The sequence below is a fragment of the Miniopterus natalensis genome, chromosome 2 (genome assembly GCF_054644295.1).
Source record: "Miniopterus natalensis isolate mMinNat1 chromosome 2, mMinNat1.hap1, whole genome shotgun sequence".
Lineage (NCBI taxonomy): Eukaryota > Metazoa > Chordata > Mammalia > Chiroptera > Miniopteridae > Miniopterus > Miniopterus natalensis.
Window position 1 is genome coordinate 102,849,826 of NC_142082.1, and position 22,260 is coordinate 102,872,085.

The 22,260-nt window shown below is 40.9% G+C and overlaps 1 protein-coding gene across 1 annotated transcript in view; it reads right to left on the reverse strand.

Annotated features, from left to right (window-relative positions):
* Nucleotides 1–22,260, reverse strand: part of ATP8A2 (ATPase phospholipid transporting 8A2) — a 510,308-nt gene that overhangs the window by 377,245 nt on the left and 110,803 nt on the right. The window contains exons 3-11 of the mRNA XM_087814449.1: nucleotides 17,625–17,724; nucleotides 17,057–17,155; nucleotides 16,097–16,142; nucleotides 15,380–15,420; nucleotides 11,135–11,208; nucleotides 8,683–8,752; nucleotides 7,533–7,660; nucleotides 6,198–6,309; nucleotides 63–228 (exon numbers count right to left, since the gene is read on the reverse strand). Of these exons, the coding sequence (XP_087670575.1) occupies nucleotides 63–228; nucleotides 6,198–6,309; nucleotides 7,533–7,660; nucleotides 8,683–8,752; nucleotides 11,135–11,208; nucleotides 15,380–15,420; nucleotides 16,097–16,142; nucleotides 17,057–17,155; nucleotides 17,625–17,724 (836 nt within the window). The remainder of the gene's footprint in view (nucleotides 1–62; nucleotides 229–6,197; nucleotides 6,310–7,532; nucleotides 7,661–8,682; nucleotides 8,753–11,134; nucleotides 11,209–15,379; nucleotides 15,421–16,096; nucleotides 16,143–17,056; nucleotides 17,156–17,624; nucleotides 17,725–22,260) is intronic.

The window sequence follows — 22,260 nt, forward strand, 5'->3', positions numbered from 1 at the left end:
TCAGAAAGATTTTCCAAAAATGTTTTGTCCTACTTCAACGAACAACCCACCCCGACACTTACCCAACTTCTTGATGTACCAGTTCTTTCCACCTTGAGACCCATTCCAGTACAGGGCCCCTGCTGAGCTCACCAAGGCCATGACCAAGAGGATGCCAAACAACACCAGGATCTGCACATTGGTCACTTTCTCAACGTTCGATCTCTTGAGAGGAGCTTTGGTGGAATTCTGTTAGAACAGCATTTAAAATCAGTAAGGGTCACGGAAAACACTCAAGGGCAAATAGTGGGAAGAAAAAGAGGTAATTCACACAAATTCAACAAATAAAAAGTAAAAGACTACAGTTTCGACAATTAACCAATGAAATTAAAAAGTGAACCATATCCTGAATCAACAGCTAGTTTTAAATAAAGATGACAGGAGATACATTCTACTATTTTAAAGAACACATTTCAGCTCTACATGATTCAACCTGTACTTCTTATGATTATATTTTAGCATTAAATCAGCTACTTGCATTATCTTTGAACAAAACAGGTTCTACATCATTTAAGTCCAATTAAAAGAAATCAGACTGCTGCAAATTCTAGAGAAACTTAAAGATTCTATACTGTAAAAATCTAGAGAGAATCTTCAAAATAATAACATAGCTCTACAATGAATATACAAAGATAAATTTTGAAAGTACACATTCAATTGAGAAAAAAAGACATATAAACACATACACCAATAATAAAAATAGAACATCAATAGGTGTCAAAATAAATGGGTGAAAAAATAGTACATCTGCAAAACTGAACAAGAAACAAGCAGAGATGTCACGAAAGCTCTAGTAGCCAGAAGAAATCTGCATAAAGTTCTGAATCATAAAAAGAATATAGCCCTAGCTGGTTTGCTCAGTGGTTAGAGTATTAGCCCTTGGACTGAAGGGTCCCGGATTCAATTCCAGCCAAGGGCATGTACCTCGGTTGCAGGCTCCATCCCCGGCCCCAGTCAGGCACGGGCAGGAGGCAATCAATGGATATGTCTCTCTCACATCAATGGTTCTCTCTCTCTCTCTCTCCCCCTTCTACTCTCTCTGAAAAGCAATGGAAAAAATATCCTCAGGTGAAGATTAAAAAAGAAATTTTAAAAATAAAATAAAATAAATAAAATTTTTAAAAAATAGCAAAATAAAAATTAAATAAAATTTTTAAATAAAATAAAAAAATTAAAATTAAAATTAAAAATTAAATTAATTAGATAAAATAATAAAATAAAATAAACAGAATACAAACAGGAAGGTAAAACAAAAACAAAGACAAGCCAACATCTATAAACGTGGATGGCTGGATTTTTCACTGCTAGTGGGGAAACCAGAGCAGCTAGAATAAAGGCCAGTGTTGGGAAGTGAATTTAAAAATATTCATAAAGCCAGATTCAAGGACCACTATGCATCAAGCAAAATATTTGGGACTATATCTTCTCAGCAGTGGAAAAGTCAGTAGAAGTGTTTGCACTAGATAGTTATGCACCTGAAGTCAATTTATTAAAAATTTTCTGAAAGTAACTGTGATGGGCAGAAAAATGACGCCCCCAATGATATATGTATCCTAATAACTGGACCCTATGAATATGTTACTGGATATGGTAAAAGGGACTTTGCGGGTGTGATTAAATTAAGGACCTTGATTTGGGGAGATAATCTTGGATTATCCAAATGGACCCAATTTAATCACAGACGTCCTTGATCAGGAGATGTGACTGTAGAAGAATGGTCACAGAGACGCAACATTGTTGGCTTTGAAGCTGAAAGAAGGGGATCATGAGCCAAGGAACTCGAGCAGCTTCTAAAAGGCCAGAAAAGGCAAGGAAGATTCTTCTCTCAAGCCTTTCCGAGTAATCTATAGGAAGGAATGCTGCCTACAGACACTCGATATCAGACTTCCAACCTGCAGAACTGTAACATAACAACTCTGTGCTGTTTTAAGTCTAAATCTGTATAATTTGTTCCAGCAGCAATAGGAGACTAATACAGTAGTACAACAGATGGTAACAGCCCACTCCTGGAGTGAGGTAAGCAGAGCCTAGATTAAATTAGAAAACCAGAAATGGATGGGGTAGATGGGCACAAGAGCTGCAATCTACAGGTCTCCTTCCATGAGTCATGAGTCTGTCTCTTTAGAGGGAGCACTGATTTGCAAAAATCAGGTGATTTGAGAGCTTATATGGCACTAAAAGGCCATACAAATGGTGCCTTGTGCCAAACATAAGTCAGCACTCTCCACTATCCTCAATTTATCTGCACATTAACAGAGCTAGGATGAATATGTCTCTGAAAAGAAGAATACAAATAAAGTCATGTGAAAATAAAATACAGATGAAAATAGAAGGTAATTCCTCAGTTCCATAGAAAACCTCACACCACATCTCAGAAATTACCTGAATTCTATCAGCAAGCCCAGAAATGCTACTCTTACGGCCATGGTTTTCTGTGGAAGTGGGGTATTGGGGAAGTGTCATTCTGGCGACTTCAAAAAGCTAAGTCCATTAAGTATCTTAATAGCACGACAGCATTTTCCTTTATATACTCTTTTCCCTTTCACTTTAGTTCTCTAAATGATTTGCCCGTTACAGACTTTTTAAAAAATTCCTCTGAAATCTAAGTGAAAATCCATTAGTAAAAGCTGACCTATCATCAATCAAATACCATCTAAAGATCAATGAGGAGGACATATCACCTCTGGCCTCAGGTCAGGAGTCAAGAGACCAGTTCCAAGACTGTCTATCCCAAACTTTTAAAACTAAAGGTGATCTTACCATTTCTAATAAACATTCATTGGAGGCACAGGCAGAAAAAAATGTACAATAAACATCATTTTCTATGATTCCATTCATTTATGAATTTCTGATCTTCTCCAGTGGTTAAAACCTGGCCATTTAACAGTGCTGGGAAAAGTTAACTTTCATGCAACACAAGAGCCCAAAACTCACAGGCTTCAACACATACACTCTGTAGAAAGCCAAGCTGTGCCTGCTCATTCCTATCTGCTGACCATGTCCACTGACAAGGATGAGCTTATAACTAGCATTATAACTCTGACTAGCATTATAAGTTCTGTAAAATTCTTAGAAAGTACTGCTACTTCTGAGTAATGGAGTTCTTAATAGAAACAGGCCAAATGTTAGATTCTGTAAAAGCTTACATCTGACCTGAATTTGACACATTTCATTTCCTCTTAAGAAAGCAGCCAGTAGAATACTAGTTAGAACATGGACTCAGGAACCAGACTTCTGAGGTTTGAATCCCAGCTCTCTCTCTTACTGGGTGTGTAACTTTGGTAACACATTCTGTGCCTCAGGTGTCCTCATCTAAAAAACAGAGCCGCTGTGAGGAATAAATGAGTTAATATATGCAAATTGCTTGGAACAGTACATGGGGCACTAAGTATTTGCTGTAATCACTGTGATCATCTCTCTCCTTCCCATTCAATCAACCAACAGAAACAATAGACACTGAAGTATTTCTACATGAAACTACACTGAACATGAAGCAAGGGAACTTTGAAGGCATTGAGGTGAGAGCTTGAAACACAAGAACAAAGTAAAAGAGCCCTAAAGCAACCGTGTTTCCTCTCTGTGGTCAAGCAGCACAAGTACAGACAAAAATGTTATTTCCCAAACAGGATGGCTTCCAGCTGTGTGTCTCATACTATGTTCCCTGTGAAAGCTCATCATTTTTGCTTGTTGTTCCAGCCCTAAAGGCACAGCAAACTCTAGCACAGACACTTCTGGGGCTTTCCATTATCCTGTACTCAAACAAAGAGTTGACGTGTAATAAGCCTTGCAAAGAGGTTTATCACATCTAGGTGCAAGGAAAAGGGCCATCACACTCATGGGAAGCAGATTTATAAGGTAACTCTGCACACACTCTGCCCACTGAAGAGACAATGGGATCATTTTAAGTGTAACTTAATTATCTCATGCACCTTAGCCACAACGCTGTTACCAATATATGATCTGGATAAACAGTATTATACCCTGAGAAAACCACCAGTGTACCAGGGATCCGGAAGAAAGGCTAAATTTGTAACATGTACAATCTAAAAACTAGACTTGGGGCCCTGCCCAAATTTGAGCTAACTCCTTGTAATCTCTTTGTTACTTCATAAAAAACAGAAGTGGAGCTCTGAAAGCATCGGACAGTGGAAGCCAGCACTGGGCTGGGGAAGTTAGAAAACACATAATAGGTAGCAGAGCACTATTTATCAAGATAGTCTTCGCATACAGGCTGCTCAGAACCACCAAACTTAAAATTTCTAAAGTGCCCTTGTGAGTGGGCAAGGACCCAGCAGGAAGCAAGGATCAGGCACATGTCAGATATACTGAATAATCTTCATCCAAGAGCTGCCTCTCAGCATTCACCAACTATTCCCTTTTTAGCTGCCACAGGTGCCCTACTCCCACACACTCCCTCTGTAGCCATTCCTCCGCACTGGGGGCCCTACCGTTCCAGGACCAACACTTCTCTTTGTCTTCACCCTCCTTCAGAAGCTGTCCTCCTGCCCCTTGCCCTGCCCAGCTGAGGACATGCCTTCCCTGAAGGTGCTCAAGCAGAGGGTGCTCCAGGAAAGACGCGCATCCCCTGGATTCTGAGATAATATTACAGAATGTATACGTGGGACCCAGTTATACTTCTGACACTTCATCCTTCGAAAGTCATGTGACAAACCCACTTGTAAAATTCAAGTCATTTGGGGACACTGCCTTCTGCCTCTTCCCTCAGCAAGTCTTCCCACCTCTCAGTCACACCTTCACTCCCTGAACACTTGAGCAACTGGCTTATGGCATCCATATCCACCCCAGTCTTGCCAAGATCCAATCTTCAAAATCACAGGATCGACCTATCAAACGCTATAGTCTCTCAGTCCTTTACTTCTCAACATCAAATGGCCTCCAGCAGCTCTACCTTTAGCTTCTACTCCCATGGATCACTCCCAGATCTCCCCACTCTATAAACCCTCCGCCCTAGAAACTCAAAGACAAGCACCCTATACACCGATCAGCTGTCACTGAGCAACTCCAACAGTCTTCTTCAGGTTCACCCTTCTAACCCTCCCATCCCCCTCCTCTGTCTCAACTACCTTACCCAGCTGGTGTGGACACTGGGCCTAGCATTTCATCTGTTCTAACAAGTGTTTAACTCTCTCCTATATCATCTGACCTCAAAGAGTAAACCAACACAATAGCCTCCCGTCTCCAACTCTACATCTAAAATGTGCTCCATTCGCCAACTGATGTCCCCAAACCTGGGTTAGCTGACCCTTCTATATGCACCCACAGTGCTCTGTAATGGTACATATTACAACAGTGCCCTCTCTACTTCATAATTCCCTATTACTCCTCAGTGTATGTGGCTCCGGAGGGTAAGTTTGGGCCTTCCACTGCTGTATCCTTACAGCCTGGCACAAGACATGTGCACAGTGGTCACTAAACATTTTTTAGTTAGGAAATATAGTCAAATATGTGCTTTAGAAGGTACAACAAAAGGGCAGACAAGCTGAAAAGCCAATTCTCTTTAATAGCGACCATTAGTAAAATAAGATGCCACGTGATACCAAAGAAATATAATGACACATAGGGACACTGATTTATGCAGAATTTCAAAGTAGTCTAGCAAAATATGCCATCATATAAATGTGGTCTGCAAATTCACAACTAATAATTTAAAAAATATTAACAGAGAGAAAGAGCAAAATCATTTTCATTAATTTTTTGGTATATGAAGAATAAACATTAGTTCAAAAATAACTGATTTTAAATTATCTAGAATTCAGTTAAATAAGACAATTTACTGTACAATCCTAATTAATGGAGGTGAGGAGCAGAAGTAGTGAGAGAAATAAGAAAAGAACAAGTCCCCGCATTAAGTCCAGAAGATGAAATGTTAGAACTGATTGTCCCCTTAAATCCGGAAAACAAGACCATTGATATTTCAAGCAGGAGGTGACAAATATCTGATATAATAACAGAAATCTATGAGAAACGACCTAAAGAACCAAAATAAAGGCACTTCCTTTCCAAATTTAAGTTCACAAACTTGAGCTTCCTAAATACAACATCTGCATTTCTACTCTCTACACCATAAAAACAGATTAAAAAAAAGAAAGAAAGAAAGACTAAAATCAGCATTGTTTTTCAGCACAGAAATGTTTTACCTGCATGAGTTTGGTGTCGTGTCCAGTGTAAACAACTATGCCAAAGACCCACTGAGTGTTTCTAAGCTGTGTACCTCTTAATAAGATCTGGTCAGGCCCAAGGGGAACAGGGCTAAAAATAAGAAACAACATTTATATTCATTGATAATCTGACAAATGAGCATGAGCTTTCCCCTTAAACATGAACCCACAATCAATCAAATGTTTCCTTTACTCAAATTTGAACTATTTCACTAAGAAACAGGGGCAATAAAGGTTACCACTGGCTTAATCTACAGAAGAAAAGAAAAAAAAAAAAAAAAAAGCCCCACAAGTAAGGTCTCTCTTATCCATTAATCACCACAAAATTTTTTTTTTGTTTTTCCTATAAAATGTTAGAAGGAATTTTATCTCTTATAACCCTGTTATGAAACTCAACAACAACAAAAAGATAAGAAATTGCTAAAATAATGAGAAGTTTATTCATTTGGGAAACCCAGTTTATTTTATAGTCTATTTAAGAAAAAGAAAGCTATAATATCAAATTTGTCAAGAATGACTTATTGATTAGGTAAAAGGCTGAGTGGTAATTTAGAAATTCAAAATGGGAGCCTATGAAATGGCTCTGCACACGAAATGAAAGCCCAGAAAGCAGGTGCATGTAATTGTCATGGCCATTTTGGGTTGATTATCATGATCAGGTGTTCTCTATGGGTCTCTTCAAAATATATGATGGGAAGTATTGATAAGAAGCATGCAGATTAAAGATGGGCAGAAGTAGAAACTGCACCCCAACATACTGACAAAAATGACTCTCCAACAATGAAACAAGGCCAAGAGGACAAAAGACAACAGAATATAGACAACAGGGCAGGGAATATTTTAAAGGAAGGCTGATTGTTGTTCCTTTCATTTAACTTTCAAAAAACAAATGCTACTTAAAAGAATGCTAGCAAAAAAAAAATCTTCTCTAAATATTAGCTTTTATGTACTCAGACACCTCCCTTCTGCTTTTCTGGATAATTTTATGCAGCCAAAACCATCTCTCCTCCCTGGCAGGTAATACACACAGAAAGAACAGGCCAGTGCTCTGGGCCTCATTTCAGACCCTCTGGCTGTTTTCTCTTAACAAAAATCAGTTCTTTCCTTAAATTTAAGGGATGGTTTAAATTGATTAAAACAGTGTTTCAAAAAAAGCTCAGTCTTTCACATCTAAGCTAAAAAGGAAGAAATCTCAGTTTTGAAATATTATGAAGCCAGAAAGCAAACTAATATTTTCCAAAGCTCCAGTATTTCTTAGTCTCATTTTAAAAAACAAAACAAAGCAAAAAACACTAAGAAAAGGGAAAATGATACCTTTTCCCATCTAAGTTCAAGTTTCCAGTGAAGTCATAGAGGTGGCGGTTGGGCCCTTCACATTCTACAGTTCCAGACAACTTCATCAATACTTCCCTTGTTTGCATATCAGTGGTGTGACTCAAACCCTAAAATTTCAAAAGAGAAAATTGGTTATAATCTTCCAGGTTCAGGGATGACATTCCACATCCTCACTGATAATCTAAATGCAATGATGAATCTTCTAAAATGGAAAAATTTGAGGAAGCTAAGAAACCAAACTATCAGCCCACAAGATCAACGTTACAGGCAGCTTTTTTTTTACAGATAGTGACCTAATGTAAAAGTTTCAAAAGAATCCAAGGAAGCAGAAAATTAAGATTCCACCACTGTGCTGGAAACATCCATGTTTAGCAGCAATTCACATACTCCAACACCTTCCAGAAAAGCGTATTTATTAGCTGTACTCTAACACTGGTCATAAACACAGAATAAAGCATCCCTTTAATACAGTATGAGATCGAGACGCAGTAACTCTTCCTTAAACAGAAAAAGAGTCTAAATCAAATATGTGAGGTAGAAAAGAAAGCTATGTGGACAGAATTATTAAATTCAGCTTTATGCAGCGTAAAATTTAAGTGTCAAATGCTTCAAATGCTTATTCTATTAAAGACTATTCCTCATTCTAGAATTTAAAAATATGGTAAGAACAGCTTTATTTAAAGAATGGAGATTTTGTGTCTAATATACCACTCTCTAGAATCAGAATCTCAATTAAAACAATGGGAAGGAAGGTACCCGTTGTTTGTCTAACTTCATTCAGCTCTCCCTGCCAGGGCCGCCTGTTCACCACGCAGCTCGACCCAACAGAGGCTCTCTTCCCACCGGCACTAACGGGCAGAGAGCGCAGTGAGATCTAAGTTAAGACATGATACCCCTCCTAACCCATACTTCGATAAAGCCCACCTTTTTTAGCTCTACCATCACGCTTAAGGAGTTCCCTTCATAATAAAGGACATGTTCTCCCCATAGCTTCCATTAGGATGAAGGCATAACCGTTTGCGGCAGAACACTTTTTTTCCCTCTAGAAAAAGCACTGACTGGTACATGTGGGGACCAGATTTGCAATCTGGGCCTCCATAACAACACAAGTTATAAAAGGTAACTTTACCTGACGTAGTTTAAGGTTTGTCTCCCCGTCTAGATTAGCTGTTTCAATGTAACACATTGCCTGAGGTTCACTAGGGAGAGAGAAAAAAAGTCAAAGTTTAGTAAGGTCCCCTCCACAAATCCACAGCTCATAAAGATTCTACTATGGAAGCTATGTCTGCTGACCAGCCCTTCAAAATAGTGTTACAGTTGACCTTTGACCAACTCGAGGAGTTAGGGGCGCCAACACCTACTCTCGCTGTGCAGTCTAAAATCTAAACTTAAATTATAAAATGACCGTAGATCAATGCATACAGTTGGCCCTCTGCATCCCCAGACTCCCAACCACAGATGGAAAACAGAACAGGTATCTATTGAAAAATATTCACATATAAATGGAGCCACACACTTCAAACCTGTGTTGTCGAAGGGTCAACTGCATAAACAACCACATTAGTAGCAGGAGTTAAGTAGAAAGACAAACACTCATCTTTGGGGCTCAATACCTATACAAATGATCTGCCCTATGGGCCCCACATAATGGCTGCTTAACCTCAAGTAACAGAAAAAGCTGAAGATAAATGAGAAAGGGAGGGGCAGGTTAGGGCAAACACATGATGTTCCAGCTAAGGCCCAACCAATGGATATGAGTGACCTTTAAAGTCTGAGACCTGGCCTGCTCCTCCTGACCAAAAGCACCTCCCTGGAACAGTCAATACAAACCCATCTTCTGAAGAAAATTACAGCCCGGGGGAGTTCAGGAACCAAGGCACAGGCTTGCCAAGTCTTTACTGCCCTGTACCTTTAACTCTATCCACAGGCAACTTTTTAATTAAAACACCTAATTTTAAGGACAGAAAACTCAAAGAATAAAATTAAACAGAGCAGACACTACTACTTCCAATCTTCAGGTTTAGGTAGCTAAGAGAATGGACTCTGCCACCCACCAGCTGAGTTAAAATCTCCTGGCACTACCTCTACCAGCTACATGGCTTCAGCAAGTTCTTCAGTCTCTCTGCCTCTCTGCTTTCTCTGTATAAAGTAAGGAAATCACGGGTTGTTGGGAAGATTAAATGGAACAATGTACTCAGCAGGCCGCTTGGCACGCAGTACAGGCTCCAACACTAATGACCACCTGAAATCACGATGTCAGCTCAGAGAAACAATCTCATATTCCAACCATATTCCACAGCCAAAACTCTGACCCCAAACCACCAAGTGATGCACATCTTACTGAGTGTTTTTTTTGTAATCAATTAATAGGATCAAACATGAATGCTGCCCCATGTACATGGTCTTTAACCCAGAGGGTCTAGTTTTAAACCTTCAATCTCACACAGAAAATTCATGTTAAGGCTTAAAATCTTATGTGTGATCAAATCCAATAAAAGAAACACTGTCTGCAGCCAAAGAAAATGCAAACTGTGTGAGCATCTATGATTCCCAACAGGAATACAGGAAGTTTTAGTCTTAATATCATATCCTTTAATCTTGAACTCAAGAGAAGAAGTTTAATCTTATTCTAATTTTGGCCGTCCTTTGACATACAATCTTATGTGTCAAGCCAAAGAAAAGTCAAGGACTGTGTTGTCCATTATTTATGCCACTTAGTGATGATACCGGCCTAGTACAAAATTGCCTAGAAAGCATGGCAATGATACTTGGGCAGAAAGGGAGCAAAATGTGGACAAATGAGGAGGAAACACCATGTGCAGGTCATGTCTACGCTGAGAAAATGCCTGCAGCTCTCTGAATAGCTAGTACAGTCAAACCTTGGTTCTCGAACATCTCCCATCTGGGACAATTCGGTTCTCAACCGAGTTGTTCTCAGAAAAGCGTCTCAGTTGTGAAACAAAACTTTGGTTCTCGACCTGACAACCCTTTCATGCTGGTACCTGATTGGTCACACATTTGTCAGGTAACCATCAAAGGAGAGAATGTATGAGTCAGTTTACCATTAAACCTAGAGTTGTCAGCACCTCAGGAAATTGTGCTGTGAATAATTTCATGTTTCTTTTCTTTTGGGGGTCTACAATGGATTAATTCAATTTACATTATTTCTAATGGGAAAAAATGAAATGGTTTTTGAACAAATTGCTTCTCGAACAGCCTTGTGGAGCGAATTAAGTTTGAGAACCGAGGTTTCACTTAAAGCAGGCACTGGGTTCTGCAGGAGAGACTGTGGGCTGGCCCCATCAGGAGACTGGGTGTGAAGTCTCGGACAGGCTGCCATCCGGAGGTTACTGGAGGAATCACTGCACCACTCTTGGAAGGACAAAGGAATGAAGAGAAAGAAAATTTAGGATTAAGGCAGGAAAGAGCGAATGACAGGTAATGGAAGAATAGTTCAGAGAGAAGGCTGGTGACTCTGGGTGGAAGGGGAAAAGTAGATCAAGATGTCAGCAATCACCATTTAATATTTCACTGTTCTTAACATTTATTTCAAAAACTGTGCCCACTCTAGCACACCTGACCTGGAGGAGAGCAGGATCATGTCTGCTGGGAGATACTGCCCATTGACGACCTTCACAATGTCTCCCACCGTCACCTAGAAAACCAGGGACAAGGACAGAGAAGCATGAAAGAAAAGAAAGCACAAATGGTGATAAAGGTGGTTAAATATTTGAAGGAAAAATTACTATATAACTATGCCATGAAGTTTAAGATGGAGAAACCCAAATTCTTTTCCTTGACAAGAACAAAAAGAAAATCTTTCAAATACAGACAAATGGTACTACTGCTGCTTTGTAATGATGCTGAATGAAAAGAAAAAAAAAAGAAAGGGAAGGGGGAGAAAGATGAGTCAGAACTGTCAAGGTCTCATTTCCTTACAATTGTTCATCCACTTATAAATCCCACAGCTGTATGCAGTCAGGGAGACTGGTCAAGTGCACAGCTCTGAATTCAAGTGCCCCAGCTGTATGGACTTCTTGCCAGCTCTGTGTAATCTTGAACTAGTCCTGTAAAGTCTGTGTGCCTCAGTTTTCTCATCTATATAATGACATCAACAGCACTTATTTCACGGGGTTATGGTGAGGATCAAATAAGTTAACACATGTAACGTTCTCCGTTTACAAACGGGAAAACTGAGGCTCAGAGTGAAATAACTTGATCAAGATCACACAACCAAGATTCAAATCTGAACAATCTGGCCAGTGGTCTGATTAAAAGGCAATCCTAAATTCACCCATGAACAGTCCATCTAAAAGGTCCCCTAGGGACATGCCACATAAAACAGATTTGTATATCCTCAAGAAATTTCCAGGAAAACAATCATGGCCAAAGTCAGAGGCCACCTTGGAAAACAGACTCCACTGGACAGAAGACCCCAAGCCAAGGAAACAGGCCCTAGTCTGCAGAAAATGAGCACCATGGCCAAGGGTCTACAATCCTTTGAACACCACCACATATGCACCTGGCTGGATAGAACGTGGGCTTTCAAGTCAGGCAGGCCTAGGCTCAAATCCCAGCTGCACAGATACACTAGCTCTGGGATCCTGACAAGCTCTTCACCAATCTGAAATCCCATGTCCTCATTTATGAAATAGGGGAAAACCACCAGGCTTTGTAGGGTTGATGCAGTGATTAAGGAAGTTAATGCAAGCACCTGGCCTGCAGCAGGCACAGGTAGGAGTGGGTGGGTGGGCTCTGGTGACAGTAAAGGATGGCAGAATCCTCTGACACCACAAGAAAGGTCATTCCTAGCACACCAACAATTCAAAACTCAAAATGGCACTAGGTTTTCTGTGTGTTATTCTAACCCATGTTACTATTCTCTTAGAAACGAAGAACATCACACAATGTGATACCTTGTGGGAAAACTACTGGATCTTGCCAGCTGGGAGAACGGCCCTGGCAGGGCCCACATTTAATTTTCTATAATGAAAGGGGAGGGTTTAGTGAGAGGCGTCCCAGGAGTGTCTGAAGTGCTTATCAAAGTGTATGGGGGAGTCGAAGCAGTCAGGCTCAGCACAGGGAAGGGCGGTAGAAATTAAACTCCGGAGCCACTGTACATTTGAAGTTAGTACTCACTTTTAAGGCAAAAGGAAGCCATATAATTAAAGTTTCTTCCATAATAAAGAGAAGTCAAAGAATAAATGCTACAGAGTCATTTTAACAGCATCAGCACAAAAGCAAGAAATACTTATGAAAACTGAAAATGTTTTTTAAGCATAAAAATATTTTATGTGAATAGTTTAATTACATAGAAAAAATCAGAAGGTGCAATTAGTTTTAAAAACTAGAAAGAAAAATTAGTCATGTTTTCAAAAGAAAAAAGGTGGTGGATATTATTTTAATTCAAAGTGGGAGGACAAGGAAAATTATGGCTTTCTCCTATCTTTATTATTGAAATAAAGAAACAATTATCTCCCATTAACAAAGTACTAAGAAGTTGCATGTACATGAGAAACTACTTAATTGGAACTTTGAAATGACTTTCCATTTGGTGTTCTTATGCCTGGTTATCCCTTCAGTGTGTTAAACTACCTAGAGAATTCTTAAGATGAAAAGAGACGCCTCCCTACCCAGATCCCTGAATTCACTGTAGCCTCGGGGGATTTCTCAAGTCTCTTAACTTGAAGAATATGCCCAAAAGTCTTCTCAGAGTCAACCGAAGTGGTGGAGATCCACCTCCCAGCTGACCCTCAGCATTTATCAACTGTTCAGCTACAGCCTGGGGCTCGCTGACTTGAGCTCTGGCAGTCCGATGAATGGTTATTGCTTTGGGAAGCTTAAAGCTAGCCAATTCCACCGGGCCTGCATGTCTCCCACCTGTCACCACTGCCCTCTCGTCACCTGTCCTCTCCATACTCTCATCCTAACCTGAGCTGTTCTGCAGATGCGCCTGGCTTTCCCAGGCACCTCAGAGCTCCACCCCGTGCCCTCCGACTTAAATTGGTTACCTCCTGCTCATCCTTCAAGAGGGCAGGTGAGCATCTCATGGTGGAAGCCCCTCCTGACCCTCCCAGGTGTCCCAGAGAACCTACAACACGCCCCACAGAGCTCAGCGTCAGCACCGCACGCCGTGCAGCTGCCTGTCACTCCCCCGCCCCAGTGGTTTCGCAGTGTGGCCCCCAGGCCAGCAGCACCAGCCTCACCTGGGAACTTCCTGCTGATTCTAGGGCCCCCCGCCCCGGAACTACCGAATCAGAATTTCTGAGAGTGGGGCCCAGCACTCTGTGTTGTAGCTGCCCTCCAGGTGACTGGGATGCCCACTGAAGTCTGGCAGCCACTGGAGAAAACTCTTGGAGAGCAGGGCCAACCATTATATTCACTTGTATCCCCAATGCCTTCAGTCTCTGGTACATGCTGAGAGCTCCATTTAAATAAACAAACACAACGCATTTTTAATTGGAATAAAATAGCCTGTGGCAAATCATATAACAAGTGTTTCGTTTCAGTTTATTTTTCCTCCAAATGTGTGTGGGAAACAGTGATGAGCTTTCGGAGTTTGCAAGGACATCAATTCCTGGGCCCAGAATTCTGAGATCATCACTCCATTTTCTGCTGTTTAAAGAGGCGTCAACATCCCAGATCCACATCATTCTCCACCCCAGCCAGTGTTAGCGCCTTTCTGGGAAGGGGCTAGAGATAGGAGCCCTAGAGAAACAAGCCAGCCGCTCCTAAGTGCCTGGGGATCCTCGCCTTCTATAGCACTGCTAGCATCTCCACCCTCTGTGCCGCTGAGTTTCCAACCACTTGACCAAGAACCAGCACGCTTCCAAATGACAGAGAGGTCAGTTAATGCCTGCAGTACAGGACCTCTGCATTATTACGAAGGTGAAGGTATTATCACAAAACACTATAAAGGGGCTCCTATAACAAAGTAAAAACTAAACGACAACTAAAATGAAGGCTGCAGTTAACATGTCACAGGCATTTTGCAGATTAAAAGATCAGAGAGGCATTTTTAAACATTGTTTACTAAACATTGAGCAAGAGAAACTATTGTAAGGTAATCTTCTAAAAGGTGATCTTCTTTTGAAATCATGTTAATCAGCTTTGAATTCTGGAGTAATGAGTCATCCTCCAAAACATCTGTGACTTTTAAGAAGGTCCAGCTAAAACAGAGACTCACTTAAAAAGCTAATTTTATCAGACACAAGAAACCGAGATGGCACAGCATATTTCTTCTGAATTTTCTATTCATCAACATGAACAACCAAAAACAAAAAAAAACCACACCACACTATTCCCAAGCCCTGCAGACCTCATACCTCCAGGGATGTGGCGGCAAGCCCTTCTAGCTACTCTAAAGTTAAGAGCGGCAACTACTGGCTGTACCCAACCGCCCTGCCTTGGCATCGAAACAAATGATTTCCAACCCCTATCCCACCACTTGTTGAATCTCAAACGTTAGAAAATCTTTAAAACATTGAACTGAGGTTAGGAGAACAGAAGACCAGGAAAAATGTTTCTTGAATTGGATCTAGAAACTAGAAAATGCTTTGAGATTTTAGAGATATCCAACAGGGCGATGAATTTCACAGCTCTGAACTGACGCAGTGAGCACTTCTAGAAGATGCTGGGAACACAGCAAATGTGTCAGTTCTAAGTAAACCTCGTGGGGAAACTCCACAACATAAAACTTACACTAAGTGGAGATGACCTATGTCTTAACATAAACTTTATACTGTAATTAATACTAGCAATTAATTCAATTAATTACAGGTCTCCAAACCCATACTTTCTGGCATATCTTTAAAAATGTTTTTTACCTCTTTCCATATAATGGTATGCCACATACCATTTCTTAACACTGAAAAAGAAAAAAAAACATGCATAAATGTATCAGTTAATATTGATAATCAAAATCAGCTTTCTAAAATTCAAAAGGCCCCTTTTTAAATTCCACTTATTAATTCCAATATACCATACCCTTAGACATACAGGAATAACACCACCACTCCCCCAAATGGAGCCCTAATCTATGTACTTATGTGCCATTTATACATTAATGCATGCCCATAAATATAAATGTGTGAATATAAGTTAAATCTATTCATATTTAGCCCGGAAGAAAAAAAATCACCCTGCTGTTACAAAATTTACCAAAAACAAAACAAAACAAAAAACCCTCACAACGGCAGAGCTAATGTCCTAGGGGTCAGTACAATAAAAAGTAGACAGAGAGCGGTAGGGAGCAGCTATAAACCAAGGATATGAATACTTGGACTTTTTTTATATAAAATATGCCTAGCTCCTGAAAATTATCACCTTTTCTAAAATTCTAAAATACACAAGTCCTATTCAAATCTTAATCTCCAGGACTCACATTTTATTGTGTTTGTTTATCATTTGCTATTTCTTTAAAGTATTTCTAGGTCATCTCCCCCAACTTATCTTAATACCATTAACTACTTATCTAGAATTCCTTAAATCCAGGCCTTATTCTCAGGTTTCTAGTGGAAAAAGTGATCAGCCTGGTATCTTACCTATGGTTTTCTTTTTGTTAACTGCATTGTCTGCTTTATGTCGCTTCTGTTACAGAAAGAAAAAAAGTTCTTAGGTCCAAAAGCTCCAAATGAATAACTGAAACAACAAACAATGAGGATGGGGGTGGGGGGCAAGGAAACAACTGCCTCCAACACGAATGCTCCACAATCCAGTCCAAGGCTTTGCACCCGCACCGCCCGCTCCGTCGCTAAGTCAGCAGACACGAGCAGTAAATGCAGATACGTCGTCTCCTCTGGTTTAAATGATCATATTTTGGTTCTAACAGTGAACAGGCCCCTCGAAATATGAAACTTCTCACTCCTTTGTTTTACATCAGACTGAAGGAATTCTTCAGTATTCTAAACACCACGACAACTGAATTCATTTTATTGATTAAAAATCTTTCTGGGGCAAAGTGGCTTTGCTTTGATTTGTGTTACATTTATTCATTTACCTATTCTTAGGAAAAAAGATGTGCTAGAGACTGCAAGCACAGGGTGGGGGAGAGAAAGAGCACAGAGCTAGAAAAGGGGATGGAGAGGGTACGAATAGGGCTGGAGCCAATGAACTCGGAGATACATCGAGATTAGTATGAGGAGGGAGAAGGTTCTTGCAAAAATACCTCAGGCGCAGCAAGCACAATGCTGCTATGCTGGGGGCAATGCCGTCCTTCGTTTGCCACCCAATTAGCAAGCTCTACAGGAGGATGTGGGAACGTCGGTGTCAAAACCAGAGGGGATCCAGGGAACTAATATTAGAAAACCTAGTTTGAACTACTACTGTGTCGTTGTACAGATATTGAGGACACTGTATGTACACGTTCCCACCAAAAAAATGCCAAAATGGACCCTGAGAGGCTAGTTAAGTTGCAGACCAATACTAAACAGAAAACCCAAAGCAACAAGTGAGTTATGCTATATTCAATACAAGGTTTTTATTATCCAAAAGCAAAAACTTACATAATCTTCTACAATCTCTTTGATGCCTGCAATTGTTAAAATAATGATCAGTGGCACCAGGGTGGTGTATCTTCCTGTGGGAGATACATCTGGGATTTGCTGCAGGACAGAAGACCAAGAGAGAGAAGTTAACAAATTAAAATCCTCTGTGAAAAAAAATGACGCTCACCACTCACTCTTCTGTGGTTCTTTTCCATTTCCGCTACGCCACAATAATTACGTTATTTTTAAAGCTAGCTAAGTGTGTTCCATATTTTTTAAATTTTATCTAACACTGCCAGATGTAGACTAGAAAAAGAGTTAACAGTAAGACCCTCAGGCCATTTTTCAATGTCTCTTTTAGTAATTGCAACTTAAGGCATACTTAGAGAAGCCCGCCTTCAAGCCAGATCATGTCCGTTCATGCAAGATCATGTTTGTTCATGCAAACAATGACTGGGTGAGGAAAGCAAATCACACTGAAGTATTATGACACTTGTTCAGGTAAGTGACCTTTCAGCAAAATCTCATTTTGGTTATGAGCCTCATCAAGGTTATGAATTTTAAACAGATCTCAAAGAAACATTACCTGTAATAAGGCAATGAAGAGGAAGAAGGCATTAGCAGCTCTTCTAATCTGCTCATATAAGAATCGAGGTAGAAATGTCAGCACGCTGTACTTGGCCGTACTATAAGTACAAAGAAAAATACTACCATCAGTTACAGATGTCAATTCTAAAAGACAGGAAAATACAGTTACAAAATTTTTACAAAGGACTTTAAAAACAAAATATGTCAAAATTCAGGACAAGTAAATGCTACGCTGGCCCTTGTATACAAAGCTCCTTCTTATAGGACACACCTGTGAAGGAAAAATTCTAATGTGATCTTCATTTTCAAATTTGTTAATAAGTGTTCATTTCGTTGCCACACAGTGCAAGCTGGGAAATGCACCCACCTTCTAGGAACTACATGCTACAAACACAGTAAGCACATAAAGAATATTTCCATGATCACAAAACAGAAAGAGGTCCTTGTTCCAAGCACAGTAAGATATGAACAGTGAAATAAAGGCAGAAGCACCAGTCGGGCAACTCACACAAACCAGGCAGAATTATCATTCCAGGATTTGCGATGCTCTGCAGCTCTTATTACAAAGCTGCTGATTCAATGTAAAAAGTCGACTCTGTAAAACCTGCCCTAGGGAACAGGCATGTGAACAACAGTTCAGCACACTCTGAACACCCACCACAGATATTTGCCCAACCACACCCTTACCAACTTCCTTCCTTCCACCTACCCTTTATTTGGACACCTTTGCTCACACTTTGCTTCCACCGGGGACATACTCTCCATAACCAAGCTATACTTCCCACATTCCCCCTCCCAGTCCAACCTTATATCTTCCATTAAGGCTGGTCAAATCCACAAAGACTCTCCTTCTTCCAAGCCCTCAGTCTAATGTTTTACACTATTACATACTATCTGTTTTGCTTTATTTTATATTTATTTATCTATCCTCAAAATAGATGCTGAAAACAGTAAAAATGTTTCCTTCACCTTTAATGTTCTCAGCACACAGCACATGGCAGATAATCACGGAACAGTGAAATAATCCAAAGGCATGAACTGAGAATCTGAAGGGGGAAAATGAACCTCACCTCCTTTGGCTGCTCAAATTACCTGCTCGACTCCTAGCTCACCTTCTGAAGGCACGCCTCGGAACCAACTCTTAACTGAAATGTGTTTTGGCAAGGTTATCTAGCAGGTTTCAAATACACAACCACTTAGAAGCACCAAAATAGAAGGGCACAGGAGACAGAAGGCTGGAGGCACAGGTCCTGCTGCAAGACCTGACAGCAACCAATCCTGGAATCACAAAACAAAAAAACAAACCTGACAACTCAAAGAATAGAGCAGCCTGAGGTCACCTAATGGTGCAGGAAAGTGTCCCATGTACCATTTACTGCCACTGCCTCAGAGAAGACCATCCTCAGGGTACAACAGCCTAGTGCTTCCGAATACACAGTGATTAGAGTCGTCCTTACAGACAGACTTATTTTTAGCCTTATCCTGCTTAAGGTATTAAATATCTATGACAAGTTATATGAAAACCACTTATAAAACAGCTCAAACTTGAAGAAAATGATACTTGCAGGAATATCACTGAATTAGCTAGAAAATTTGCTTACACGGAATCCCTACTCATCTATGTCTATGTAGCCCTATGGGGTAATAAGATGTCATGGTGAAATTCTGCCAGGCAGAATAAACTAGCTGACATTAAGTTCCTTCAGGAGTAAGAAAATATATCTAAATTCAGGCACGTGATAGCTCATAGCACAAAGTTTTCTTGCCTGCAGCTTACAAGACAAAGTCAAATAGAACGTCATGCATTCCTTACGGCAGCACTGACCACTGAAATAAAGCAACCAGTCAAGGAACAGTGAAAATTCACACGCTCTAAGATAGCACTTAAGAAAGCATCTTATAAGATAGTTTGACTATAACATTTGAACCCAAGATTCAAGTTGTATAAAACAGACACACACAAACACAGTTGGCATATGACCCCATCTATGTGTGAACATTTCCCACTTTGGTAAAATACTAAGTGTGTTTAAGGGGACCGAATGTGTCTAAAGACCATGAGGGTAAAGGTTTGGGGAAGGAAGAGATCCTATTTATGTCAGAAAACCAAAGATAAAGGGGTAAGGTAGGGGAGGGAAAATACCAACTTTTATTCAAGTTAAACTAGAAAAATGAGTATAAATGTTTTCACCCTAAAATAAAATCAGCATAATCAATAATTCAGAGGAAATGACATCCATCTCAGAGATGGCTACTTAGACTATTAAAATAATTGCCTTAATATACAACCCTTTGGTGTCCTGTTACAGAATTAAACACTAAAACTACAAACAGCTAAAGGCAGCCCCCATCAAAATCATTCAACCAGAAGAGTTTATCTAGGGCAGTGCTTCTCAAACCTAAAGATGCATAAGAATCTCCTAGATATCTCGTTAAAATGGGTTGTATTATCAGGGTTCTCCAGAAAAACAGAACCAACAGGAGTGTATATACACAGAGAGATCTATTCTAAGGAATTAGCACACAAGATGGTGGAGGCTTGGCAAGTCCAAAACGTGCAGCGTGGGCCGGCAGGCTGGAGACCCAAGGGAAGATCTGATGTTGTTTGAGTCTGAAGGCCATGTGCTGACAGAGTTCCTTCTTGCCCAGGGAAGTCAGACTTTGTTTTATTCAGGCCTTCAACTGACTGGACGAGGCCCACCCACAGTATGGAGGGTAATCTGCTTTACTCAAAGTCCACCAATTTCAATGTTAATCTCATCCAAAAAAAAACACCTTCACAGGAACATTTAGAATAACATTTGACCAAATATCTGGGCACCATGGCCCAGCCAAGTTGACATAAAATTAACCATTTCATGCATATTCTGATTCAGTAGGAGGGCCTGAGATTCTGCACTTCTAACGAGTTCCCACATGGGGCTAGTGCTGGTCCAAGTACTATACTTTGAGTGGCAACTACCCTTGAGGTAGCTTTGTTCAAACCTCCTACTGGAAGTCAATACAGCTAAAAACGATAAGATATAGAAACCTGGGAGACATTTACCACTCACTGTACCAGGAGAAAGAACATCTATAGGTGAAATGGATGAATGAAGGTGCTTCTGGCAGAAAAATTTGTTTACCCAAGTAAATTAGTCACTTCCAAAAGATTCTCACTCACACTGCATACATATGTCAGCATCCCTGCCAGGGTGGCTGTTCACAGCAAGGACAGGCAGGGGCTACAAGCAAGTCCAGGCACTTAGCAAGTCTTAGAACCCAGAGAATGGGAAGAAATAACCAGGGGAAAACAAACGTTTCCTGTGGTTCACTCAGTTTCCCCTAAATCTCTGCTAGATCAATCTTTCCTGAAATTGGGAGACATGAAGAATGGCCAGAGGCTTGTCAAAAAATCCATCCAGCGAGCAACAGATATTTTCTGAGTTCTACCTATACACCAGGCACAGTGCTAGGCACTGCAGGGAACCAACTGGTCAAAAATGCATACCCCACAGGGAATCGTATTCTACAGGACAGATTAATTTTTTTTTAAATACACAGCAGGCTAGATGGTGGTGAATACTGTGGAGGAAACAGATTGGCGAAGGAGAATACAGAGGGGCACACTGGTGGAGGCCGGGGGGCGGTCATCTCACTGGAGTGACCAGGGTCAGTTTCACTGAGAAGGCGCAGCCTTGAGCTAAGCCCTGGAGGAGGTGAAGCAGCAGGAACGTGCCACGTGGATACACAGGGGAAGAGCTGTGCAGAGAGAGGGAACAGCAAGTGCAATAACACTGAGGGGGAACGCTCCTGTCGTTCCTCCTGTTGGAGGAGCAGTGAGGGGGCCAGTGTGGGAGAAACTGTGTGGAGAAGTCTGAAGAGAGACCACAGAGGCCAACTTGAGCTTTGGAGCTCATGTTCACACAGCGGCCTTTTTCTCCTCAGTAGATGGGAAGCCTCGGAAGATTCCAAGAAGACAAGATCTGGCAACAGTAGCAACATGCAGACCTGTCCCCTGGAGAACCTGACTCAGGAGGGGTGGAACTTGGTTCTGTGTATGGTGGACACTTTTTTCTTGGTAACTGTTGGGATCTAGCAAGTGTGGGAAACAACCTATTAGAAAATAGGGCCTGACAAAAACATGTGCCTGGGGCTACCTGCCTGTCACAAAGCATAAAGCACTATAGGATCTGGTCGCCACAATGCAGCAAAAGCAAGAACCCAGAGATAATGTTTGAGTATGTTTTGCCAGCTGTGAGAGAAACTGAAGGTGACAACTGTTCTCCAAAGGCAAATCTAAAATGCAATAGCTGCTCAAATGTAACCTCCCCTTAAAAGAGGCCAACAGCAAATGTGAGCAATGGAAATCCACGCCAAGGTATACAGGCAGCCAAAAGCAACCGTTATTGTTTTATTCTCTTGTATGACATGGGCAATATGTTTCTCACATGTGCCCAGTGGACAGTAAGTGCTCAGTTTGACCGAAGGAGTGGAGAGCCCTGTCAACCTTCTCCACAAGAGGTGACTGAGCTGAACCAGTGCTCCAGGACCATGTCCCGGAAACCTTCCATCTACCCAGGTCCCTGGAAGATGTCATTCACCTTTCTCCACTCAAAATACTCACTCAGCAGGGAGCTCTGGATTATTGGAGG